This window comes from Panthera uncia, chromosome B1 (genome assembly GCF_023721935.1).
Source record: "Panthera uncia isolate 11264 chromosome B1, Puncia_PCG_1.0, whole genome shotgun sequence".
Classification (NCBI taxonomy): domain Eukaryota; kingdom Metazoa; phylum Chordata; class Mammalia; order Carnivora; family Felidae; genus Panthera; species Panthera uncia.
Genome location: NC_064811.1, coordinates 60,607,580 through 60,631,716, shown reverse-complemented (window position 1 = coordinate 60,631,716; position 24,137 = coordinate 60,607,580). Strand labels below are relative to the sequence as shown.

The 24,137-nt window shown below is 37.2% G+C and overlaps 1 protein-coding gene across 13 annotated transcripts in view; it reads left to right on the top strand.

Moving 5' to 3' along the window:
* CCDC158 (coiled-coil domain containing 158) overlaps positions 1 to 24,137 on the top strand; it is a 103,442-nt gene that overhangs the window by 70,468 nt on the left and 8,837 nt on the right. For 12 of the 13 annotated variants that reach the window (XM_049630678.1, XM_049630684.1, XM_049630680.1 and 9 more), the window contains 3 exons: positions 19,772 to 19,932; positions 21,269 to 21,328; positions 22,222 to 22,281. In XM_049630678.1, the coding sequence (XP_049486635.1) occupies positions 19,772 to 19,932; positions 21,269 to 21,328; positions 22,222 to 22,281 (281 nt within the window). Of the gene's footprint in view, positions 1 to 19,771; positions 19,933 to 21,268; positions 21,329 to 22,221; positions 22,282 to 23,479; positions 23,651 to 24,137 lie in introns of those variants that run through there. The other variant, XM_049630687.1, reaches the window with a different exon arrangement.

The window sequence follows — 24,137 nt, the reverse complement described above, 5'->3', positions numbered from 1 at the left end:
AGAAGCTATGGAAGGCTTCCCTAGACTCCCTTTTCCCCCACCCTACAGTTAACATCTTTCATGACTGTGGTACATTTATCACAAAGGATGAGCCAATATTGATACATTATTAACTGAAGTCTGTAGTTTACATTGGAGTTTACCCCTTGTGTTGTACATTCTATGGGTTTTGAAAATGTATAATCACATGTATCTACCATTGCAATATCATAAAAGAATAGGTTCACCACCCTAAAAGTGCCCTGCTTTTCACCTATTTATTACTCCCTTCCTTCTTTCCTCTGAACCCTTGGCAACCAGTGGTCTTTTGACTCTGTCCATAGTTTTCCTCTTCCAGTGTGTCCTATAATTAGAATCATTTAACATGTTTTTTCAGATTGGCCTCTTTCACTTAGCCCTATGCTTACAAGATTCTTTCATTTATTGTCATGAATTAATAGCTAATTTCTTTTTATCACTGAATAACATCCCATAATATGGATAGAACCACACTTTGTTCATCCATTCACCTATTAAAGAACATCTTGTTTGCTTCCAAGTTTTGGCAGTTATGCATAAAGCTCCTGTATGCATCCATATGTAGGTTTTGTGTGGACATCAGTTTTTAATTCTGCTGGGTGAACACTAAAGAGAGTGATTGCTGGATTGCACAGTAAGAATATCTTTAGGTTTTTAAGAACCTGCCAAACTGTCTTCCAAAATGTTTGTACCATTTTGCAGTCTCATCAGCAATGAATGAGAGTACCTGTTGCTCCATATCTTCATCAGCATTTGATATTATCGGTGTTTGGATTTGGGCCATTCTAATAGAAGTGTAGTAGTATCTCATTGCTGCTTTAGTTTGCAATTCCTTCCTTAATGACATATAATGGTGAACATATTTTCAAATGCCTTTTTGCCATCAGTAAGAATGTCTTCTATAGGAAGATGGCTGTTCTAGACTGTTGCCCAGTTTTTAAGTGGGTTGCTTTTTCCTTATTGTTGAGTTTTAAGAGTTTGGGGAGGGGGCACATTTTGGATACTAATTCTTTATCATATATGTGTTTTGAGAAGATTTTTTTTCCAGGTCTACATCTGGATTCATTTTTTTTTTTACATGTGGATGTCCAGTTCCAGCACCCCATTTGTTGAAAATACTGCCCTATCTCCATTGAGTTGCCTTTGCTGTTTTGTTAAAGATGAGTTGACTGTATTTGTGTGGGACTGTTTCTGGCTCTTAATTCTGTTCCATTGATTTATTTGTTTACTATTTCACCAGTACCACTCTGTATTACTATGTTAAGTCTTGAAATGGGGTATTGTCAATTCTTCAACTTTGTTCTCTGTCAATATTGTGTTTGCTATTCTGGGTTTTTTGCTTTTCCATATAGACTTTAGAATCAACTTGTCAGTAGCCACAAAATTTAAAAATTACTGAGATTTTGATTGGGATTGCATTGAATTCATAAATTAGGTTGGGAAGAACTGACATCTTAACAATATTTATCCATGAATATGGATATTTCTTTATCCATGAATATGGAATATTTCTCTACTTATTTATATTTTTTTATTATGTCAGAATTTGGTAGTGTTACTCACATAGATCTTGTATGTATTTTATTAGATTTATGCCTAAGTATTTTGTATTTTTGATATTAATGTAAATGATACTGTGTTTCTAATTTTTTAATTCCAGTTCATTTCTGGTATGTATATTAATCTTGTATCCTGACATCTTTCAATAATCTCTTATTTGTTCTAGGAGTTTTGTTATTGTTGATTCTTTGAAATTTTCTACATAAAGAATCATGTCATTTGTGAAAGAAAAAAGAGTTTTAATTCCTCCTTTGCAAATCTGTACACCTCTTATTTTCTTTCTTTTAACTTTTTGTTTTATTAGCTATGACTTCTGGGATGATTTTGAGTATAAGTGGTGAGAGGGGACAGTCTTTCCTTGTTTTTTGTGGTTTTGTTTGTTTTTTTTAACTTTTTTTTTTCTTAATTTTGGAGAAAAAGAGTGAGCGGTGGGCAAAGGGAAAGAGAGAGAATCCCAAGCAGGTTCCATGCTCAGCTCAGAGCCTGACATGGGGCTCGATCCCATGATCCTGGGATCATGACCTGCACCGAAATCAAGAGTAAGATGCCTTACTGACTAAGCCACCCAACTGTTGCTGTTTGTTAGTTTTTAAGTCATGCCCAGCACATACCCCAGTACAAAGCTTGCATTCATGACCATGAAATCAACACCTGAGCTAAGATCAAGAGTCAGAGGCTTAACCAACTGAGCCACCCAGACACCCCTTGCCTTGTTTTTGACCTTAGCAGGATAGCATCTAGTTCCTTACTGTTAAGTATGATGTTAGCTATAGGTTCTTTGTAGATGTTCTTTACCAAATTGAGGAAGTTCCTCCTGTATTCCTAGTTTGCTGAGAATTTTTTATGATAACTTGGTGTTGGATCTTGTCAAATCCTTTTCTTCATCTATTAATATGATCATGTGATTTTTTTCTTCTTTAGCCTGTGTTATAAGCTGCTTTAAGTTTCTGTATGGACGTAAGTTTTTAATATAATCTTATAATTAATTGATTTTTGACTGTTAAACTACCTTTGATTACCTGGGATAAATCCCCCTTGATTGTGTTATGTAGCTTTTTCATAAATTATTGGATTATATCTGCTAATATTAAGTATATTTATATCTTATGTTCATGAGAGATAGAGGCCTTTAGTTTTCTTTTCTTGGAATGTTTTTGATTTTGGTCTTAGGGTACTGATATCCTCATAGAATGAACAAGGAAGTACTCCTGTACCTCTGTTTTCTAGAAGAGATTGTAGGAAATTGGTATAATTTCTTCCTTAAATGTTTGGTAGAGTTCACTATTTAGGCCTGGTTCTTTCTGTTTTGAAAGTTATTAATTATTGATTTAATTTCTTTAATACATTTACATCTACTCATATTGTCTGTTTCTTTTTATGAAATTGGTCCATTTCATCTCTGTTATCAAATTAGTGGGCATAGAATTGTTCATAATATTCTTTTTTTTTTTTTCTCTTTTGAGGCGGAGTCAGAAGTTTTTGTTTAACTTCTTTAGAACTCATATCTAACACAATAGGGATAGTTGTATTCTCTGTCTGCCTGTTTAAAATTTAATCTAAGAACAAGCTCCTTCACAGATTTACTTGGAGACCAATCAGATCTGAAAACATATGACCTAAGGGATATATTCTTAAATCTAACCTAAGAGAGATTTGCTTACACCATTTTGGGAGGGAAACAATTTTTTCTTATGAACATTCTATCTAGGAAGAGTTCAGCAAAGAGTGAGTGGCTTAACATATTTCGATTTTTATAGTCTGCTTTAAAACTTTTATGTTAAAAATAAAAGATAAAAGCCTGACATCACTTCCAAGCTTCCCTCTACACACTCAGGCACTTAGTCATTTTATATGTCTGGCAGGATGGTGTTTGTTTCTGGTCAGTCTCTGCCTTTTCCAACCTCCTTGGCACTGAGAGGGTGGTAGTGAGGATTAATTAGTCTATGAAATGACTAATGAAATGACTATGCAAATCCATGCTGCACCCTTCCAGAATGAAAAAAGACTGAAGAGATAGGACTACTACATTATAACATTAGCTTCTATAAAGGAATATTAGTCTTTATCTTAATAATGTCCATGGGATCTGGCAGTGATGTCCCCTCTTTCATTTCTGATATTAGTCATTTGTATGTTCTCTTTTTTTTCTTAGTCAGCCTGGCTAGAGGCTTATTGATTTTCTTGATCTTTTCAAAGATTCTGTTTTTGGGTTGTTGGTTTTCTCTGCTGATTTCCTATTTTTAATTCCATTGATTTCTGCTCTAATTTTTATTATTTATTTTATTTGCTTACTTTGGATTTAAAAAAAATTTTTTAATGTTTATTCATTTTTTGAGAGAGAGGAAGAGACAGAGCATGAGTGGGGAAGGGGCAGAGAGAAAGGGAGACACAGAATCCAAAGCAGGCTCCAGGCTCTGAGCTATCAGCACAGAGCCCAGGGCAGGGCTTGAACCCGCAACCATGAGATCATGACCTGAGCCGAAGTCAGACACTTAACCAACTGAGCCACCTAGGTGCCCCACTTTGGATTTTTTATTTTTTTAATATTTATTTACTTTTGAGAAAAAGAGCTCAAGTCAGGGAGGGGCGGAGAGAGAGGGAGACACAGAATCCAAAGCAGGCTCCAGGCTCTGAGCTGTCAGCAACAGAGCCTGACACAGGGCTTGAACCTACAAACCACGAGATCATGACCTAAGCCTAGGTTGGACACTTAACTGACTGAGCCACCCAGGTGCCCAGCTTACTTTGGATTTAATTTGCTCTTCTTTTTCTATTTTCCCAATTAACAACTTTGGATTATTGGTTTCAGATCCTTCTTTTTTTTTCTAATATGTGCATTCAGTGCTATAAATCTCCCTCTGAGCCCTGCTTTTGATAAGTTGTATTCTCATTTTCACTGTGTCAAAAATATTTTTAAATTTCTGTTGAGATTTCTTCTTTGGTCCATGTGTTATTTAGAAATGGACTGTTTAGGGGCGCCTGGGTGGCTTAGTCGGTTAAGTGTCCTACTTCGGCTCAGGTCATGATCTCACTGTCCGTGAGTTCGAGCCCCGCATCGGGCTCTGTGCTGACCGCTCAGAGCCTGGAGCCTGTTTCAGATTCTGTGTCTCCCTCTCTCTCTGCCCCTCCCCTGTTCATGCTCTTTCTCTCTCTGTCTCAAAAATAAATAAATGTTAAAAAAAATTAAAAAAAAAAAAAAGAAATGGACTGTTTAATCTCCAATTGTTTGGGAATTTTTCAGCTTTTATTGATTTCAAATTCAATTCTATTGTATTCCTAGAGTAGACATTGTATGATTTTTATTCTTTAAAAGTTATTAATATGTACTTATGGCCCAAAATGTGGTCTATCTTGATGGTTGTTCCATGTAAACTTAAGAATATATATTCTGCTGTTTTGGGGTGTATTAGTCTATAGATGTCAATTATTCCAATTGATTGATGATGCTGTAAGTTTCAGCTATGTCCTTACTGATTTTCTTCCTGCTGAATTTGTCCATTGTTGATAGTTATTGAAGTGTCTTCAACTCTAATAGTGGATTTATCTATTTCTCCTTGCAGTTTAACAGTTTTTGCCTCACATATTTTAATGCCCTGCTGCTAAGTGTATACACTTTAAGAATTGTTATATCTTCTTGGAGAATTGACCCCCTTAACATTATGTAATGCCCCTCTTTTCCTTGTTCTGAAGTTTGCTCTGTCTGAAATTAGTGTAGCTACTACAACATTTTTCTTTTTTTTTTTTTTTTTCTGAGTAGGCTTCATGCCCAGCACAGAGCCCAGCATGGGCTTGAACTCATGACCCTGAGATCAAAACGTGAGCTGAGATCAAGAGATGCTTAACCAACTGAGTTGAGGCATCCCTCCAACTTTCTTTTGATTAGTATTAGCATGATGTATCTTTCTCCATCTCCTTACTTTTAATCTATATGTGTCTTTATATTTAAAGTAGGTTTCTTACAGACAGCATATAGTCGGTCTTATTTTTTGATGTATGCTGACAATCTCTTTTAATTGGTATATTTGGACCATTGATATTTAAATTGATTATTCATATAGCTAGATTAATATTATCATGTTTTTTATTATTTTCTTGTCATTGCCTTTGTTTTTATTCCTGTTTTTGGTTTTTACTCTTTTTCTGCCTTTTGTGGCTTTAACTGAGTATTTAAAAATATAATTTCATTTTCTCTCCCTTCTTAGCATACTAAATTATATTTCTTTTTTTCCTTTTTTTAGTGGTTGTCCTGGATTCTGTAGTATACATTTGCAACTAATCCAAGTCTACTTTGAAATGACCCTATCCCATGTCATGGACCTTATAATAACAAAATCGTCCTAATTCCTCCCCCTTGTCCCGCTTATCATTGTGGTCATTTGTTTTACTTATGCTTAAGCATATGTACATACACATATATTTTGTATATATTATTATTTATATTATGTATACATAATTGGATGCATTGTTCCTGTTATTTGAATATATTGCTTTAGAGCAGTCAAGAGAAGGTTTTTTATTTTACCTTCCCTTATTCCTTCTCTAATGTTTTTTTCCTTTCTTTATGTAAATCTTGAGTTTCTGACCTATATAATTTTCCTTCCCTCTGAAGAACTTTTTTTTTTAATATTTTTATTTATTTTATTTATTTATTTTTTTTAAGAAAGAGAGACAGAGTGCAAGCTAGGGAGGGGTAGAAACAGGGAGACACAGAATCTGAAGCAGGCTTCAGGCTCTGAGTGGTCAGCACAGAGCCTGATGTGGGGCTCGAACTCACGAACCATGAGATCATGACCTGAGCTGAAGCCAGAAGCTGAACCCACTGAGCCACTCAGGTGCCCCTGAAGAACTTTTCTTAACATTTCTTGCAAGGCAGGTCTACTGACAACAAATTCCCTCAGTTTTTGTTTATCTGAGAAAGTCTTTATTTCTCCTTCATTTCTGAAGGATAATTTTGCAGGGTACATAGTTCTAGATTGGTGGCAGGGGTAGGATGGTGGGATCTCTCAATATTTTAAATATTTCACTTAAGTCTCTTCTTGCTTGCATGGTTTCTGAAGAAAAGTCTGATGCGGTTTTCACCCTTGCTATTCTGTGTTTTTTTCCCCCCCTCTGGTTTCTTTAAAAATTTTCTGTCTTTGAGTTTCTGCAGTTTTCATATAACATGCTATGGGTAGATTTTTTTTTTTTTTTTTTTTTTTTGGTGTCTGTATTGCTTATGTTTCTGAGGTTCCTGGATCTGTGGCTTGATGTCTGTCACTAATCTTGGGAAATTCTCAGCCATTATTACTTCAAATATTGATTCTATTTCTCTCTCTCTTTTCCTTCTGGTATCCCCATTATGCTACATTCTGTAACACCTCTGACAGTGGTCCCACAGCAATTAGACATTCTAGTCCATCTTTTTCATTTCTTTTCTTTTTGCATTTCAGTTTTAGAAGTTTTCATTAACATATCTTCAAGCTCACTGATTATTTCTTGGTCATGCCCAGTCTGTTGATGTACCTTTCAAAGACCTCTTTCATTTCTTTATAATTTTTTCTAGGATATCCTTTTGATTCCATCTTAGAATTTCAGTTTTTCTGCTTACATTATCTGTTTTTGTATGTTGTCCTCTCCTTCCATTAGAACCCTTAGAGTATTAATCATAATTAAATTCCTACTCTAATAGTTCTCAAATCTCTGCCATATCTGAGTCTGATTCTGATGCTGGCTCTGTATCTTCAACTGTGTGTTTTTGGGTTTGTTTGTTTTTTTGTCTTTTTTAGTATCAGTTTAATTTTTTGTTGAAAGCTGGACATGATGTACTGGGTAAAAAGAACTGAGATAAGTAGACCTTTAGTGTGAGGCTTTTGTGTTTATTTGGCTAGGAGTTAGGACTGTGTTTGCTGCTTAGGTAGCTAGCTATAGGTGTCAGAGGCTAAAATTTCCTCTGATGTCTTTGTTTTTTTCCTCTTCTTTGGGTTTCCCTAGAGACTTCTTAAATAAGGTCTTTGACATGCATTTCTTTCTGTTTTAATCCCATTATTATACAGAAGCGTTATTGATGTCATGGGTTGTAGTAAGGTGTGAGGAGAGGGGAAGCATGCTATAGTCATGATTAGGTCTCAGTCCGTTAGTGAGCCTGTGCCACTGGGATGAGGCCCTTCCAAGTTCTCAGTTTTGTTACCTCTGCCACCACCACCGTTAAGTGAGACAGGAAGAGGTTGAGATGGGTATTTCCCTTCCCCCACATTGGTCGGGTTCTGGTATAATCCAAGGTATTTAGGGTCTCTGGTTTAATAGTGTCCCTTGAGGGCTGGATTTGCTACAAAGAATGGAATGCTCTGAGCAGATTTCAAAATATGTACTTTCCCCCCATTCCTGACAGAAACACAAGGGGATTTTTCTCCAGTCGTCACCCTGAGAACCCAGTGCTGGGCTCCTGGATGTAAAACTCCCAGAAGTATGTGGCCCCAACTTGGAGTTTTTAACTCTTAAGTTTGTCCACACTGAGCCTCTAGCAATTCATCAATTAAAATTTTTCTACCCATTACTGGCTTAAATGAAGGGTTTCTGCTTCAGTCGGTCGTGATTCTGTATATTTGCCTCCACTTTGGAGGGTAGCACTTTGCCCTGTGACCTCACTTCTCAGACAGACCTAAGAAGAGTTGTTGATTATTAGTCTGTTCAGCTCTTTTCTTATTGTGAGGACAGAGGTGATGACTTACCAGCTCCTCACGTACTGCTCTGGACTGTTACGACTTCTCTAGAAGATGCTATCTCAAGTCCAAAAAATGCCCTTTAACTCAATAATATCATTTCTAGAACTTGGTCTTGAGAAAATAATCAGAGTTAGGTACCAAGGTAAATACAGGAAGATGGTCACCGAACATTATTTCTAATAGCAAAACCTGGAAATAGGGCCTGACAATTGGGCATTGATTTAAAAATTATGAAACATCAGTGTAGCCATTAACAGTTATGTCTTTTTAAAGATTTTTTAAAATTTATTTATTTATTTTCAGAGGGAGAGAGAGAGAGAGAGAGTCCCAAGCAGAGCCTGGTACGGAATTCAAACTCACGAACCGTGAGATCATGACCTGAGCAAAAGTCAGACACATAACTGACTAAGTCACCCAGGCGCCCCATCAATTATGTTTTAAACTAATATTTAGAGGGAAAATGTTCATGGTATGTCAAATGACTAAAAATTTGATGAAAAAGTAGTATATACATATACAGATGGCCTATCTCTCAGTTTTGCCTGAGGCCCCAAAGCCAGGAATAAGACAGAGACATCCCAAAGCAAGGTACTAGACCCCCTGTGCGGCACAAGGGAGAAGATTGCAGAACCAGTTTTACTACTCTTGATTCATCAGTTCAAGGTTTTAAAAGAGAGGTTGCAAGTTGAAGAGGCCCACAGAGAACTATTTAGAAGAGACTTGCTGCACCCTCCCCTGCCTCAAGTGGAGATAAAGAAGCTTCAGGGAATACTCTTCCAGTGCTAGACAAGTGTCCCTGGGGTTTGGTTTATGAGTCCCCTCAAGAGAAATTCATAATCAAGAGCCTCTTGTCGCTGGCAAAGTAGAAAAGAGGACTGCCTTGGTGGCATATAGCACTTCCCCAGTGGGGGGCAAATGTAAGGCATGTACTTCTCATGGACTGAATATAGGCCCTAGAGAAAGGGTCATTTTTAAAGACCCCAGCATGATCTTCATAGGGGTATAAACTGCTGGGAGACCGGCGCCGGGCACAGCTCATAAACCAGCTCACCTGCTAGTGAAGACCTCAGACATCACCACAGGGACCATTCAAGTGGGGCTCACCTTCCTCCTCTGCTTTCCTCCCCTTCTTTCTGTCCCCTACCATGGAGGGCCCAAATGGGCAGCTAACAAGTGAGGAAAGAGGCAAAAAAGGACAAAGACTTAACACTCCTCTTCACTGAAGTCTCCCAAGCCAGAAACCATCCTCTCCACTCATTCTGTAACTTTAGATATTGCAAAAACACAGGAGGGAAACACATAAAAATGTTGAAATGTTAACAGCGTTTATCTTCTGGCACGTGGGATTTTTAATCATGTTTTTTTTTTTATTTTTAAGTGAAAATGTAATACCTTTATAATCAGAACAAAGCATGTATATATTCAGAAAATATAAGTGGGTTTTTTAAATAAAAACCCTTCAAGAATTAATTTGTTGTTTATAAAATAGTATCTATCAGGCAATTAACTTCTCAGAAATATGTTTTTGCATGGTATAACTTCATTTGAGGCCTTGTCCTCCATAATAATTCTCTTCTAATTTGTCAAGTTGCTAATAAAAATTGTATTATTTTTCACCAAAATGGATTCTGTTTTGATTAAAAGGTAATTATTGACTTAATACTAACAATAGGCCATTTGCCTTAAATACATTATTTCTAATCCTAACAGTAATCCAGCAGGATAGATTGTATTGTCTCCATTTTTAAAAATTTATTTATTTAAAACCAAGTCGTTTAACATATAGTGTAATAATAGTTTCAGAAGTAGAACCCAGTGATTCATCACTTCCATATAGTACCCAATACTTATCCCAGCAAGTGCCCTCCTTAATGCCCATCACCCATCTAGCCCATCTCCCACCCAACTCCCCTCCAGCAACCCTCAGTTTATTCTCTATATTTAAGAGGCTCTATGGTTTGCTTCCCTCTCTGTTTTTATCTTATTTTTCCTTCCCTTTCCCTGTGTTCATCTGTTGTTTCTTAAATTCCACATATGAGTGAAATCATGTGATATTTTTTTTTCTCTGCCTGACTTATTTCACTTAGCATAATATCTAGTTATCTGTGTTCTGCAAATGGCAAGATTTCATTCTTTTTGATTGCCAAGTAATATTCCATTGTGTGTGTGTGTGTGTATACATATATACATACGTGTATATACATATATATATAAGCTTATGAAAGAAATGGAATACATACACGTATGTATATATGTGTGTGTGTGTGTGTGTGTGTGTGTGTGTGTGTGTGTATGTATATGTATATGTATACCTCATCTTCTTTATCCACTCATCTGTCAATGAACACTTGGGCTTTTTCCATACTTTGGCTATTGGTGATAGTGCTGCTATAAACATTGGGGTGCATGTGTCCCTTCAAATCAGCATTTTTATATCCTTTGGATAAATATAGTAGTGCAATTGCTGGGTGTAAGGGTAGTTCTGTTTTTAACTTTTTGAGGAATCTCCATACTATTTCTAGAGTGGGTGTACCAGTTTGCACTCCCACCGTTAGTGTAAAAGGGTTCCCCTTTCTCTGCATCCTCACCAACATCTCTTGTTTCCTGAGTTGTTCATTTTAGCCATTCTGACAGGTGTGAGGTGGTATCTCATTGTTTTGATTTGTATTTCTCTGAGGATGAATGATGTTGAGCATCTTTTCATGTGTCTGTTAGCCATCTGGATGCCTTTTATGGAAAAGTATTATGTCTTCTGCCTACTTCTTCACTAGATAATTTGTTTTTTGGGTGTTGAGTTTGATAAATTCATTATAGATTTTGAATACTCACCCTTTGTCCAATATATCCTTTGCAAATATCTTCTCCCATTCCATCGGTTCTTTTAGTTTTGTTGAATGTTTCCTTTGCTCTGTAGAAACTTTTTATCTTGATGAGGTCCCAATAGTTCATTTTTGCCTTTGTTTCCATTGCCTCTGGAGACATGTCAAGTAAGAATTTGCTACAGCCAAGGTCACAGAGGTTGCTGCCTGTGTTCTCTAGGATTTTGATGGTTTCCTGTCTCACATTTAGGTTTTTCATTCATTTGGACTTTATTTTTGTGCATGGTGTAAGAAAGTGGTCCAGTTTCATTCTTCTGCATGTTGGTGTCCAGTTCTCCCAGCACCATTTGCTAGAGAGAATATCTTTTTTCCATTGGATACTCTTTCCTATTTTGTTGAAGATTAGTTGGCCATACATTTGTGGGTCCATTTCTGGGTTCTCTATTCTGTTCCATTGATCTATGCATCTATTTTTGTTGCCAGTACCATACTGTCTTGATGATTACAGCTTTGTAATACGGCTTTAAGTCCAGAATTGTGACGCCTCCAGCTTTGGTTTTTCTTTTCCAACATTACTTTGGCTATTCAGGGTCTTTTCTGGTTCCATACAAATTTTAGAATTGTTTGTTCTAGCTCTGTGAAGAATACTGGTGTTATTTTGATATGGATTGAATTAAATGTGTAGATTGCTTTGGGTGGTGTTGACATTTTAACAATATTTGGTCTTCTAATCCATGAGCATGGAATGTTTTTCCATTTTTTGTGTCTTCCATTTCTTTCATAAGCTTTCTATAGTTTTCAGTATACGTATCTTTTACCTGATTGGTTAGGTTTATTCCTAGGTATCTTATTGTTTTTGGTGCAGTTGTAAATGGGATTGATTCCGTGATTTCTCTCTGTGCTGCTTCATTATTGGTGTATAGAAATGCAACTGATTTCTATATGTTGGTTTTATATCCTGTGACTTTGCCGAATTAATGGATCAGTTCTAGTAGTTTTTTGGTGGAGTCTTTTGGGGTTTTCAATGCAGCGTATCATGTCATCTGCAAAGAGTAAAAGTTTGACTTCTTCCTTGCCAATTTGTGTTGCCTTTTATTTCTTTTTGTCTGATTGCTGAGACTAGGACTTCCAGTGCCAAGTTGAACAACATGGTGAGAATGGACATCCCGGTCATGTTCCTGATCTTAAGGGGGAAAGCTCTCAGTTTTCACCCAATGAGGATGATATTAGCTGTGAGCCTTTCATATATGGCCTTTATGATGTTGAGGTATGTTCCAAACCCTTTGGGATGCAGCAAAGGCAGTCCTAAGAGGAAAGTACACTGCAATTCAGGCCTATCTCAAGAAGCAAGAAAAGTCCCAAATATACAAGCTAACCCTACACCTAAAGGAGCTAGAAAAAGTGCAGCAAATAAAGCCTAAAGCCAGCAGAAGAAGGGAAATAGTAAAGATTAGGGCAGAAATAAATAGAAACAAGCAAAAAACCCAGTAGAGCAGATAAATGAAACTAAATCAATGAAACTACACTAAATCAATGAAATTAAATAAACTAAATTTATTTGAAAGAATAAAAAAAATTGATAAACCCCTAACCAGACTTACCAAAAAGAAAAGAGAGAGGACCCAAATAGACAAAAATCACAAATGAAAGAGGAGAGACCACAAACAACACAAACAATACAATCATAAGAGAAATACAAACAATCATAAGAGAATACTATGAAAAATTAAATGCCAACAAACTGGGCAATCTGGAAGAAATGGACAAATTCCTAGAAACATATAAACTACCAAAACTGAAACAGGAAGAAATAGAAAATTTTCACAGACCCATAGCCAGTAAAGAAATTGAATCAGTTGTTCAAAATCTCCCAACAAACAAGAATCCTGGGCCAACTGGTTTCCCAGGGGAATTCTACCAGCCATCTAAAGAAGATCAATACCTGTTGTTCTCAAACTGATTCTATGAGGCCAGCATTACCTTTATTCCAAAACCAAAGACTCCACTAAAAAGGAGAATTATAGGCTAATATCCCTGATGAACCTGCATGCAAAAATTCTCAACAAGATACTAGCAAATCAAATTCAACATAATATAAAAAGAATTATTCACCATGATCAAATGGGATTCATTCCTGGGCTGTAGGGCTGGCTCAGTATCCGCAAATCAATTATGATACATCACATTAATAAAAGAAAGATAAGAACCATATGATCCTCTCAATAGATGCAGAAAAGGCATTTGACAAAATACAGCATCCTTTCTTGTTAAGCCCTCAGAAAAGTAGAGATAGACGGATCATACCTCAACATCATAATGTCCCTGTTTTTAAATTGAGGAAATGGGCATTCAGAGTGGTCAAGTTTCCTGAGGTCCCACAACTAGTACACGGAGGAGCCAGTATTAGCTCTCAAGTCTGTTTGATTCTAATCTCATGCTTGTCATGCTATTTAAGAATTCCCAGATAACTTATATGTTCTTTCTCTGTCCTCTTTTATGTTTGTGTTAAAGAAAAGTTTCGGTTCACACACTGAACTTGCACAGAATTGGTACATAGGAATGGCGTAGTCATAATCCTTGATCTATGACACACTGTCATTGTTGAACCCTATATAGCTTTATTTGGTTGTTTAAAATAATACTTAATACAACTGAACACATTGCCCAGCCCAACAACTAGAGCTTTACCAGTAACTTACCTCTGTGGTCCTTCCTATTCCACCCCCCCAAGAAGTAACCACTCTCCTGTAATTTTGATACAGTAGTAATCTATAAACAAATCTTCAACAAAAAGTGAACTAATACACACACGATTTTTAATAATACTATACATATACTATACAATACTATACATATTGGCTTGCAATTTGCTTTTTTTTACACTTAATATTTCTTGGAGGTTTTCTCCACAAGATTCCCTAATGGAACCAAATTCTCTAAAGTTTATGGATGCATGAGGACAGTGTCTATAGGTAAATTATATTGTCTGCTTTGGTTCCACAACCATTAGGGGACCTTTGCCACAGCCTTGAGATTCCTTGGTTTGAGCTAAATGTATGTGATATCTGGAGGTAGTTCCTATGCCTCAGCATGTAGCAAAATCTTTTACATATTGCAGGACATATGTGCACACACTGCCCCCCACCACACACACACACACACACACACACACACACACACCTCAACAAATAACATTTGTTAAATAGTTAACATTTGTTATAATTGTGTCAAATTCACTTCTCCTTTAGTTAAAGAAAATAATGTTGTTTGCATAGAAAAGTAATTATACTTTTTAAAAAATAGACCCAATACTTTATTTGAACACATACTTATAACAAAGAAATACTGTTTTTAAGTGGTAGTTATAAAATTTACTGAGATGTAACTTTCAGGCTGTGCACTTTTGCCCCTGTTTATTGGCTGTTCATTGTATAAGTGTTTAATTTTCTGCTATTTAATTCAAGCCTCTAGAATCCCATTTTATCCCGTTCCTAATATTTCCTTTCATGGCTCACTTATATTTTACTGGGAAGACTAAAGAGAGAAAGAATTATTTTCTTCCAGGTGTATAGTAGGTTCAATTCTAGAGCCACCATATTACTGTTTTGTGAATGTCAGCGTAGAGAGTATGGTGTAAAACCACAAAGGTAAATGCTTTCCTCCCTATGTGGGCTCCAGAAGAGAAGGTAAGCTATTGAACATGTTTCCCCCTTACAAGAAACTGTTTAAAAAACTACTTTGGGGGAACCTAGGTAGTTTAGTCAGTTGAGCAATCAACTCTTGATTTCAGCTCAGGTCATGATCCCAAGGTTGTAGGATCGAGCCCACATCAGGCTCCATGCTAAGCATGGAGCTTGCTTGAGATTCTCTCTCTCTCTCTCTCTCTCTCTCTCCCTCTCTCTCTCTCTCTCTCTCCCTCTCTCTCTCTCTCATCCACTGCCCCTTTCCCTCACTCATGCTCTCTCTCTCTCTAAAAAAAATTAAATTAAAAAAATTAAATTAAAAATAATTTAATTAAGAAAATAATAAAACTATTTGAAAACAAAGAGGAGATAAGTTTCTGACAGTAACCATGTTAACTTTTCCCCTGAAATTTGAAAGAAAAATAAAGGAAAAAGAATGATAATATCTCTACTTCTATCAAGGGGAGCATAGTAGCTGGAATGCACAACTAACTCTGATAACTTTTATTAGTGGCTGGTACTAACTATATGTTGTAGTACCTTTCTGGTGATTCTAGATCAGTAATATGGAGCATATAAAATATGTTTTCATATTAAGGGGGGAGTGAGGTGGAAACCAGCCTTTCTTGGATACTTACCATGCACACATTAGTACTTCTTATTGCTTATGCCATCCTTGTAAAGTAACAGGCATTTTCCTCCTTTTTACAGGTGAGGAAACAGAGATGCGAAGAAGCATTCCACTAGTTAATGACATTATCTGTTTATGCATTTGCCTCCCATATTAATCTGTACAGTCTCCACAGACAGGGGCCAGACACATTTGTCATTTTACTTTAGCTTTTTAATGGAGTGTCTGGCCCCTAGTAGGTGTCCTGCAAAGTTTCTTGAATGTAGAAGGTAACTTGCCCTAGATCACATAGTGGAAGAATGGTAGCGGCAAAAGCCTGTGCTCTTTTCCACTGTATCACACTGTCTATTCCCTGTCACCTCAAGAATGGCTTAGGAAATGGTACTGGCATTTGTGTTAATATCTCTTGAGTAGTTTTAAAGATTCCCAGGGTGCACTTAACTTATAAATCAATCTTTGTTTAATGCCTCTGAGTTTGGGGTAATTTCCCTCATGTGATTTGCGAACTACTTTCAGTAATAACCAGACTGTAATTATGTTGAGGCCAGCTGCTCAACTATATTATTTACTCTGTGCCCATATTCTGTAATTTTGTGATCCTAAATTTGGATACCTCATAGCATGCTGATCACATTTCCTAACGAATATACCCAGTGAGAACCAGGCAGTGTGCCACCGTGGAAAGACCATGGGCTTTGAAGTCAGACAGATGACAGTCTTCATTCCAGTTTTGCCATTTACCCCTCGTGTAATTTTGACCAAATTATTTAACCTCTCTGTGCCTGAGTTGTCTCATTTCTAAAATGGAAGTGATTATTTCTACCTTATTGGGTGGTTTGAAAATTGAAGTTCAAATGAGATAATATATAGAGTGCCTGGTGTTTGGCAAGCACTAGATAAATGGTGCTTCTACTTATTTATCCTGACAGTTTGGAATGATGATCTAAGTCTAGGAAGAGAAAGTTTCATTAGAATAAATGTCATCTAGGGGTGCCTGGGTGGCTCAGTCAATTGGGGGTCTGAATTCAGCTCAGGTCATGATCTCGCAGTTCATGGGTTTGAGCCCCACATCGGGCTGTGCACTGACAGCTCAGAGCCTGGAGTCTGCTTGGGATTCTGTGTCTCCCTCTCTCTTTCTGCCCCTACCCCACTCGCACTCTGTCTCTCTCTGTCTCAAAAATAAACAAACATCAAAAAAAATTTTTTAAAGAATAAATGTAGTCTAGAACTTGGTAAGAAATACACAGAAATACAAAGTATAGCATATGGAAGATGGGGCTTATCCATAGCATGTGGAAAAGACCTAGGGAACCTCAGTTGACTCCCTGCTCAGTCTGAGTCCACAGTATTACGTGGCAGTCAAACAAGGTTTTAATGGTAGCATCCAGATCCCAGAGGGGGACAGCTCTTCTCCACACTGCTCTGGACACTCCCTGAATTCTAGATTTCATTTTTGGGGCATGGTTGTTTAAGAGACTCACCGATCAAGCAGAGTCTGTCCAAAGAGATAGAACCAGAGTGGTGAGAAATTGTGAGCCCATGCCTTATGAAAAGAGTAGACGGCTTGAGGAGATTTAGCCTGCAGTGTGTATTAGAAAGTGGAGGTAGGGGAGTGGAGGCTGGAGTGACAAAATAAGTGTCCATTTCTTGAGGGTTACGTTTGACTTGTTCTGTATGGCCTGAGGGGTAAAATGATGACCAGTATAGAAGTATGGAGGAGATTCAGTTTAATAAGCCTTTCTCTCAAAGGATTAAAGGTATATAAAAATTAAACTGCCTTCCTTGGTGTTTGGTGATCATGCAAAGGCCAGATAAGTGTACTGCTAGGGGAGATTGGACTGTACTGTTTGGAGATTGGACGAAGCCCAAATGATCTTTAAGACCTCTCCAACCTTGATAGTTTTGTGATTTCATACACAAGCCAAGTATAGCTTATTTGTAATGGAGTACATAAAGAGTGATGATCAAAACAAGTCCTTGCTTCTGTAAAGCAGCTTACATTTTAATTAGAGGAGCAACACACATTTCAAAAGCTCTTAAAAGTATTAGGATGAAGTCATAATAAGAAAATGTCATAGGACTGATTATGATCAATTGCTAAGTGAATGTTGGAATTGAATTTTTTTCAAACTTTTCTGTCTTATAAAGCACCAGTCACTCTCAAAGAAACAAGTGCCCTGATCTCAGGGTGAAAAAAAAGCCATATTTATATGTTTGTAGGTTATTATACTATCACTTATAATAAATGTCAAGGCCTGAACATTTTTAATAATTACTAAACTTCTTAAATAAACTTCCTAATGGGCAGATGATATGAATGAAAGTCCAGGTGCTACACTGAGATTTTAAGGTAAGAACTAAGGTGACTGAAGATTGAAATAGGATAAGGTTTTCCTTATAAAGTTTTTGAAGTTTTATTCCATAACAGACATTATGTCCAACAGGGCTAGGACAAGACAAAGCCAGTATTTGGTAAAATTGGATCATCTGCTTAGAGACAAAAGCTTTTATTCATATTATGAGAAACTGGTTTAGCACCTATGTAATCAGGGATATATATGGGAAATCTCTGTACCTTCCACTCAATTTTGCTGCGAACCTAAAACTGCTCTAAAAATTAAGGCTATTAAAAATTGGTCCACATTTGTATATATTTTAAATTAATGGAGACAAATTTAATCATTAAATTGAGTCTGATTTATGAAACTCTGAACTCATGATAATTTCCAGGTAAGGTCACCATCAGTAAACTGGAAAGACCATACTTACCACCATTCAGTTAGTCAGAACTCTTGACATCTTCAGCTAAATGTTATATGTGTTTGCCAGCGGGGTTAGGACGGGGAGGGGATGGGAGGGTTATATCAGTAACATTAACACTCGTTTGGCGTGGACTCTAGACAAGCAAAGCTGGTGTTCATTCAGCAACCAATGTGTATGGCAGGTTTAACTCTACATTGAGATAGATACCTCCAGCTTTACAACTTGATGATGGGGGTGCTGGATGGCTCAGTCGGTTAAGCGTCCAACTCTTTCTTGGTTTCAGCTCAGGTCATGATCTCACGGTTCATGGGATCGAGACCATGGGATCAAGCCCCATGGGGGGAGCTTGAGATTCTCTCTCTCCTCTCTCTCTCTCTGCCCCTCCCCAGCTTGTGTTGTGTCTGTCTCTCTCAAAATAAATAAATAAACTTAAAAAAATAGCTTGATGATTGATGATTTTCTAGCCATGAATGTCCTCCTACTAAGACCACCTGCTCACCAGTGCAACTTCTGACTATCATTTGGTTTCCCCTTTTGAGGTGCCTTTTGGGAACATCTGTAAGTTTTATTGTAATATAAATATTCATCAGCAAATACTTGTATATCTGAAAATCTTTTATTTAAAAAAATTTTTTTAATGTTTATTTCTTTGAGAGAGAGAGAGAGAAAGAGAGAGAAAGAGGGCAGGAGAGGGAGACACAGAATCCAAAGCAGGCTCCAGGCTCTGAGCTGTCAGCAACAGAGCTGGATGTGGGGCTCGAACTCACAGACCACGAGATCTTGACCTGAGCCGAAGTCAGACGCTTAATGGACTGAGCCCCCCAGGCACCAATCTGAAAATCCTTTTAAAACTTATTCTCAAATACTGACTAACACAGTTTGAAAATATTGAATGTCTCTTTCCTCATCAGTAAAATGGGGGAGTAAATTAATTCATCTCTAAAGAGTTCCTTACTTTTATTTTTTTTAACATTTATTTACTTTTTAGAGAAAGAGAGGCAGAGTGTGAGCAGGGGAGGGACAGAGAGAAAGAGGGAGACACAGAATCTGAAGCAAGCTCCAGACTCTGAGCTGTCAGCACAGAGCCCAAAGCAGGGCTCAAACTCAGGAACTGTGAGACCATGACCTGAGCTGACATCTGACACTCAACTGACTGAGCCATCCAGGCACGCCTAGAATTCCTTACTTTTAAAATTCTGTAGTTTTATAAATTAGTTCAACCATAAACAAAGTATTGGAATTATTTTGCCTGGATATAGTTGTAAATATTTAATGACTTCATACTACATTATTAAAATTTTTAAAAAATGATTTAAAGATAGATGTGTATAGTGTGATTCTATGTGTGTATATTTTAATTTAAATATATATATAAATAAGTGTATACACATTTATAAATTAGATATAGCACTGTGTTGATTATTGATTGGTTACTACTGATTATCCCTGAGTAGTAAGATCACAGGTGATTTTTGTTTTTTCTTCTTTTCCTCCAAAATTTCTATTTACCAGCTGAATTAATTTTATAATAGGAAATAACATACAACTCTAAAAATAAAAACCAGGGTGTTTGTTTTGTAAATTGTGTTAATGCAGCACTCTTTGAAACCTAACACGTTGAAGGAAGATCCAACGAGGGACCTGAAACAGCTTCTCCAAGAGTTGAGAAGTGTGATCAACGAGGAGCCAGCTGTGCCTCTGGGCAAGCCCGAAGAAGAAGGGAGAACACCGTCCCTGGGAGCGTCCTATGTGGCTGTGTAAGACTGGGTGTGCTGCAGAGTGAGCGAGCTGCTGTCACCAGCGGTTTGCCATTAGTTGTCTACATGATACTCTGTGGGAGGTTGATGTTTAAACAACTTTGAAGAATATCTGACGTTACCAGGGGAAACAGTATGAAAGTGGAGAAGCTAAGCAAAAGTAAAACAACTTGATATCAAGAGTAAATAATGCAGTTATTCTGCTCATAAGCTGTCAAAGCAAGGTGTTACCCAAAGTTACAGTCATATAATAATGTATAGTTCCCAACAGATTTCACATCTAAAATCGCTTTTTAAATCTTTCTTTAATTTTTATATTGAGGGAGAGAGAGCACGCATTTAAAAATACATGGAATCTGGAAATTGTTCTTTGTATAATTAACTGAGACTTATATTTATCTATACAGAGATGATAGAGGAAGAGATTGCATTACTGAATCTCTCTCACTAGAGAGAGAGTGGGGAAGGGGCAGAGAGAGGAGACAGAGAATCCCAAGTAGGCTCTACACTGTCCATACGGAGACCGACGCGGGGCCCAAACCCATGAACCGAACCCACGAACCATGAGATCATGACCTGAGTCAAAATCAAGAGTCAGATGCTTAACCTACTGAGCCACCCGAGTACCCCTCACACCCATAATCTTATTTGATTATCACAACCGTTTGAGCTAAGACAGAGCAGGATTTATTTATCCCATTTTACAGATGAGATAAACATAAGTTTCAAAATTTTGACTTGCCTGCAGCCGCACAATTTCGATGGTGGAGCTAAACTAGAACCTTGAAAACTACATGACTCTCAAGGTATAATCTAATAGGAAAGTCCTTGGTTCTCATTTGACAGATGAGTAAATTTAGGCATAGACTGAGTTGCCTTCTCCTATAAAGCAAAGAAGCAAAGCCAAAAGTGAAAGTTAGACCCCCTGGCTCCCCACACCAATCAGTCCACAAAGATTACCATGATCTCCCTGATGAGATGATTTCATCACTTTAGCCATTAGTTATGGGCTTGAACTATTTTGGACTATATTGAACATGAATATATTTGGTACCTGCCTTTAAAGAATGTATGTTAATTTGCTATAATCTTACAAATAACCTTGTCACCAAAGCCTAAACTCAGCCTAAAGCTTTTGGGAGTCCATGGAACAGAAAATATTTCTGAGTTGAACTCCAGGGACAGCCTTCTGCAAAATTTGCTTGGAGGCCTACGATCTACTTTTACACTTTAAAGAAGAGTTAAATACATAGGAGCAGTTGATTATTCTAAAAATAGATGGAATCAGGAAATTGTTCTTTGTATAATTCACTGAAAGTTATATTTATCTGTACAGAGATGATAGAGTAAGAGATTGCATTACTGAATCAAGCCTGAGATCAGAGATATGCCAGAGGTAAGAAGGATCTGAGATTCTGAATCTAATTAATTGTCTAAGAATTTTTTATGTTTCCAGGTAATTTGGGAAGTCTGGACAATTTACATGGGAATTTAGGGGCATTTGGGGTTCATTGAAGGAAAGCTGTTTACATTGTTTAACTGAAACCAAAGTGGATTTCAGTGTAAAGTACTTTCTCAAAATCAATACGATTTTTTTTTGCTTATTTTAAATTTTGCTACTGTTTACCCATATTAAGATATTTATAGGTATGCCATACCAAAAATGGAAGATTTTTCTACATTTACACTCATTTACAATGGCTTACATAACTTTTGAGAGGAAGGTAGTCCAGAAGGAAATGCTAACAATCTCAGTACAGGATTATAAGAACCTCATGGAAAACAATCCTATTTTCCTCAGTAATTGAATAGCTGAATTTTTAAATGAAATCCTAAAAAGAGCGTAAAGAAATTAAATCCATAACCCCTTAACAGAGACAACTTCTGAGAACTGACTTTAACCAAAAAGGAAAAAAGGCTAATGTTAATTTGTTAATTCAGGTAAAACACAGAGGCCATTGCCCGCAGGTTTTCATGAGCTCCTCACTGCCTGCTGATTAGGTACCTGGTTCCTTAGTCTGAAGTTGAAGGAGGTCCCTAACTTGTCACCAGCCCGGTTACTCCCGTAGTGTACTCTAACCAAAACAGACTACTGGGTCCAAGAGGAGTTCACTCCTTTTCATCTCCAAGCTTTTCTTCACACTGTTTCTCCACCTGGAAGAGCCATTAGCCCTAGTCTCACCTTTGAATCAGCGTTGGTGTAAAAGCAATGTTCAAACAATGTTGTTTTATCATTAAGTAAAAATAACACCGTGTAGTCTTTCATTTCTCCCATCCTTCTGCCAACAGAAGCAACAACTCATTAAGGGACTCCACCGAAGGTAGCAAATCCAGTGAAACTCTTAGCAGGTAAGAAATGATCTTAGCAATGCCTGAATGTCCTAATGTCCTCATTACTACTGTTTATTCATTAATTCAGCAGATTGTTAACTGTCCGTGAAGTGTCATACTCCACACTGGGTCCTTAAAATGTAACAGTGGGCAAGGCAGACAAACATGGGCTTACAATGATAAGATCTGTTTATTGACTGACTGCATGGAAAAAAAAAACCTTACTTTTATCTTTTCTATTTTCACCACCTAAAAAAAAAAATAAGAGGAATCAGAGCCTTTTTTATATCCTCAGAATAAGAAAAAGAATTCTGTTCAAATTCAGTTAGGCAGAGGCTTATTCATTGCTGTATCTTCAGCGTCAGCCATATTGCCTGACCCACAGTAGCCTTTCAGTAAAGTTTTGTGTAATGAGTGAATTAAGGCAGTATTAAAAATATTTTCTTACTGTCCTTACTGCTTGATCAACAATGAACTTTTTAAATATATCTTTATCAAAACAAATTTTGATTTTCTTCTCACCTATGTATGTGACACTACATAGCACCTATTAACAATATTTTTATTTTTACATTTTTTATTTTTTATTTTAAATATTTTTATTTTTACATTTTCTGGATGCCATAGATATTTCATTTAGTCTGTATAGCCTAATATTTTTTTAATGTTTGTTTATTTTTGAGAGAGAGCATGGGCAGGGGAGGAGCAGAGAGAGAGGAAGACACAGAATCCGAAGCACAGTGTATCTAACCTGATCTTATATCCATATGTGGGTTAGAAATGAAGACTCACATTGTTTAAGCAGCTTTCCAGGGCCATACAGCTTGTAAACAGTGGAGCCAGATTTGAACTCAGGTCTAGCTGGCTCCTGAGCTCAGGTGTGTGACCACCTCCGTGTTTGGCCTCTGTGTACCTGCACTGAGCTCCTGGGAAAGGGCCCTGTCTGTGCTAGGCACAGGGCACAGAAGGGCTGCTCCCCTGAGATGCGTCAAGCTCTGCTATAGTTTTTCCATGACCAGAAAAGTCTGTTTCCTTCAGCAATGATGTGTTCGTGAAGAGACAGATTGGAGAGGAAAAGATGGGACCTAGCCCCTACTTGTGTTCGAATATTTAATAGAAGAAGAAGAGGTTTTCAGATATTTAATAGAAGTTCTGAAAAGCATGAAACATACTAGAAAATTAAAAATGCATTTGAATGCTCTATCCTGTACTTCAGCACACTGGCCATTTTGGAAACTCACAAACAAAGAATACCACAGTTGCTGTTTTACTACAACATTTCACTGTAACTGCAGCACCTTTGCTTGACTCGGCATCTTACAGCAACGTTTCTTCATTTAGAAACTTCTGCAACCTTTTAAGCTAAATCAGTATGGTCCATATACCCAAAACAGAATAAACAATTAAAGAAACGAACAACTCTGCTGTGTGGATTTGTGCTCGAATTATTCTGAGAGCCACATTTCTCAGAAGTTTGTGGACAATTGACTTTTCTTATTTTGTTATATTATTATAACTTAATGAGCAACATTATGCCCTAAGGAAGGTTCCCAATAGAGGCTTCAAAACATCCAGCTCCTTTTTACACATCTCCATGTGGATGTTTCAGGAGATGAAACATAATGACCTGAAGATCACAGTGACCAAAATAAAACAAAGGCGGTCATTCCACAAAACCATTCCCCTCCAGCTCATCTTGTTTCTGTAAGTGGCCCCCTGCTTTCCAGGGCACCTCTGCTTAACCCTAACGTTCTCTTTGGTTCTTCTTTCTTCTTTGTCGCGTTTCTCTAGTCACCAAATCTTATTAATTTTGCCTCTAAAACAGTTCTCAAATCCATTTTCTTCTTTGTACATCCTCTGGAACGGCCTGTGTT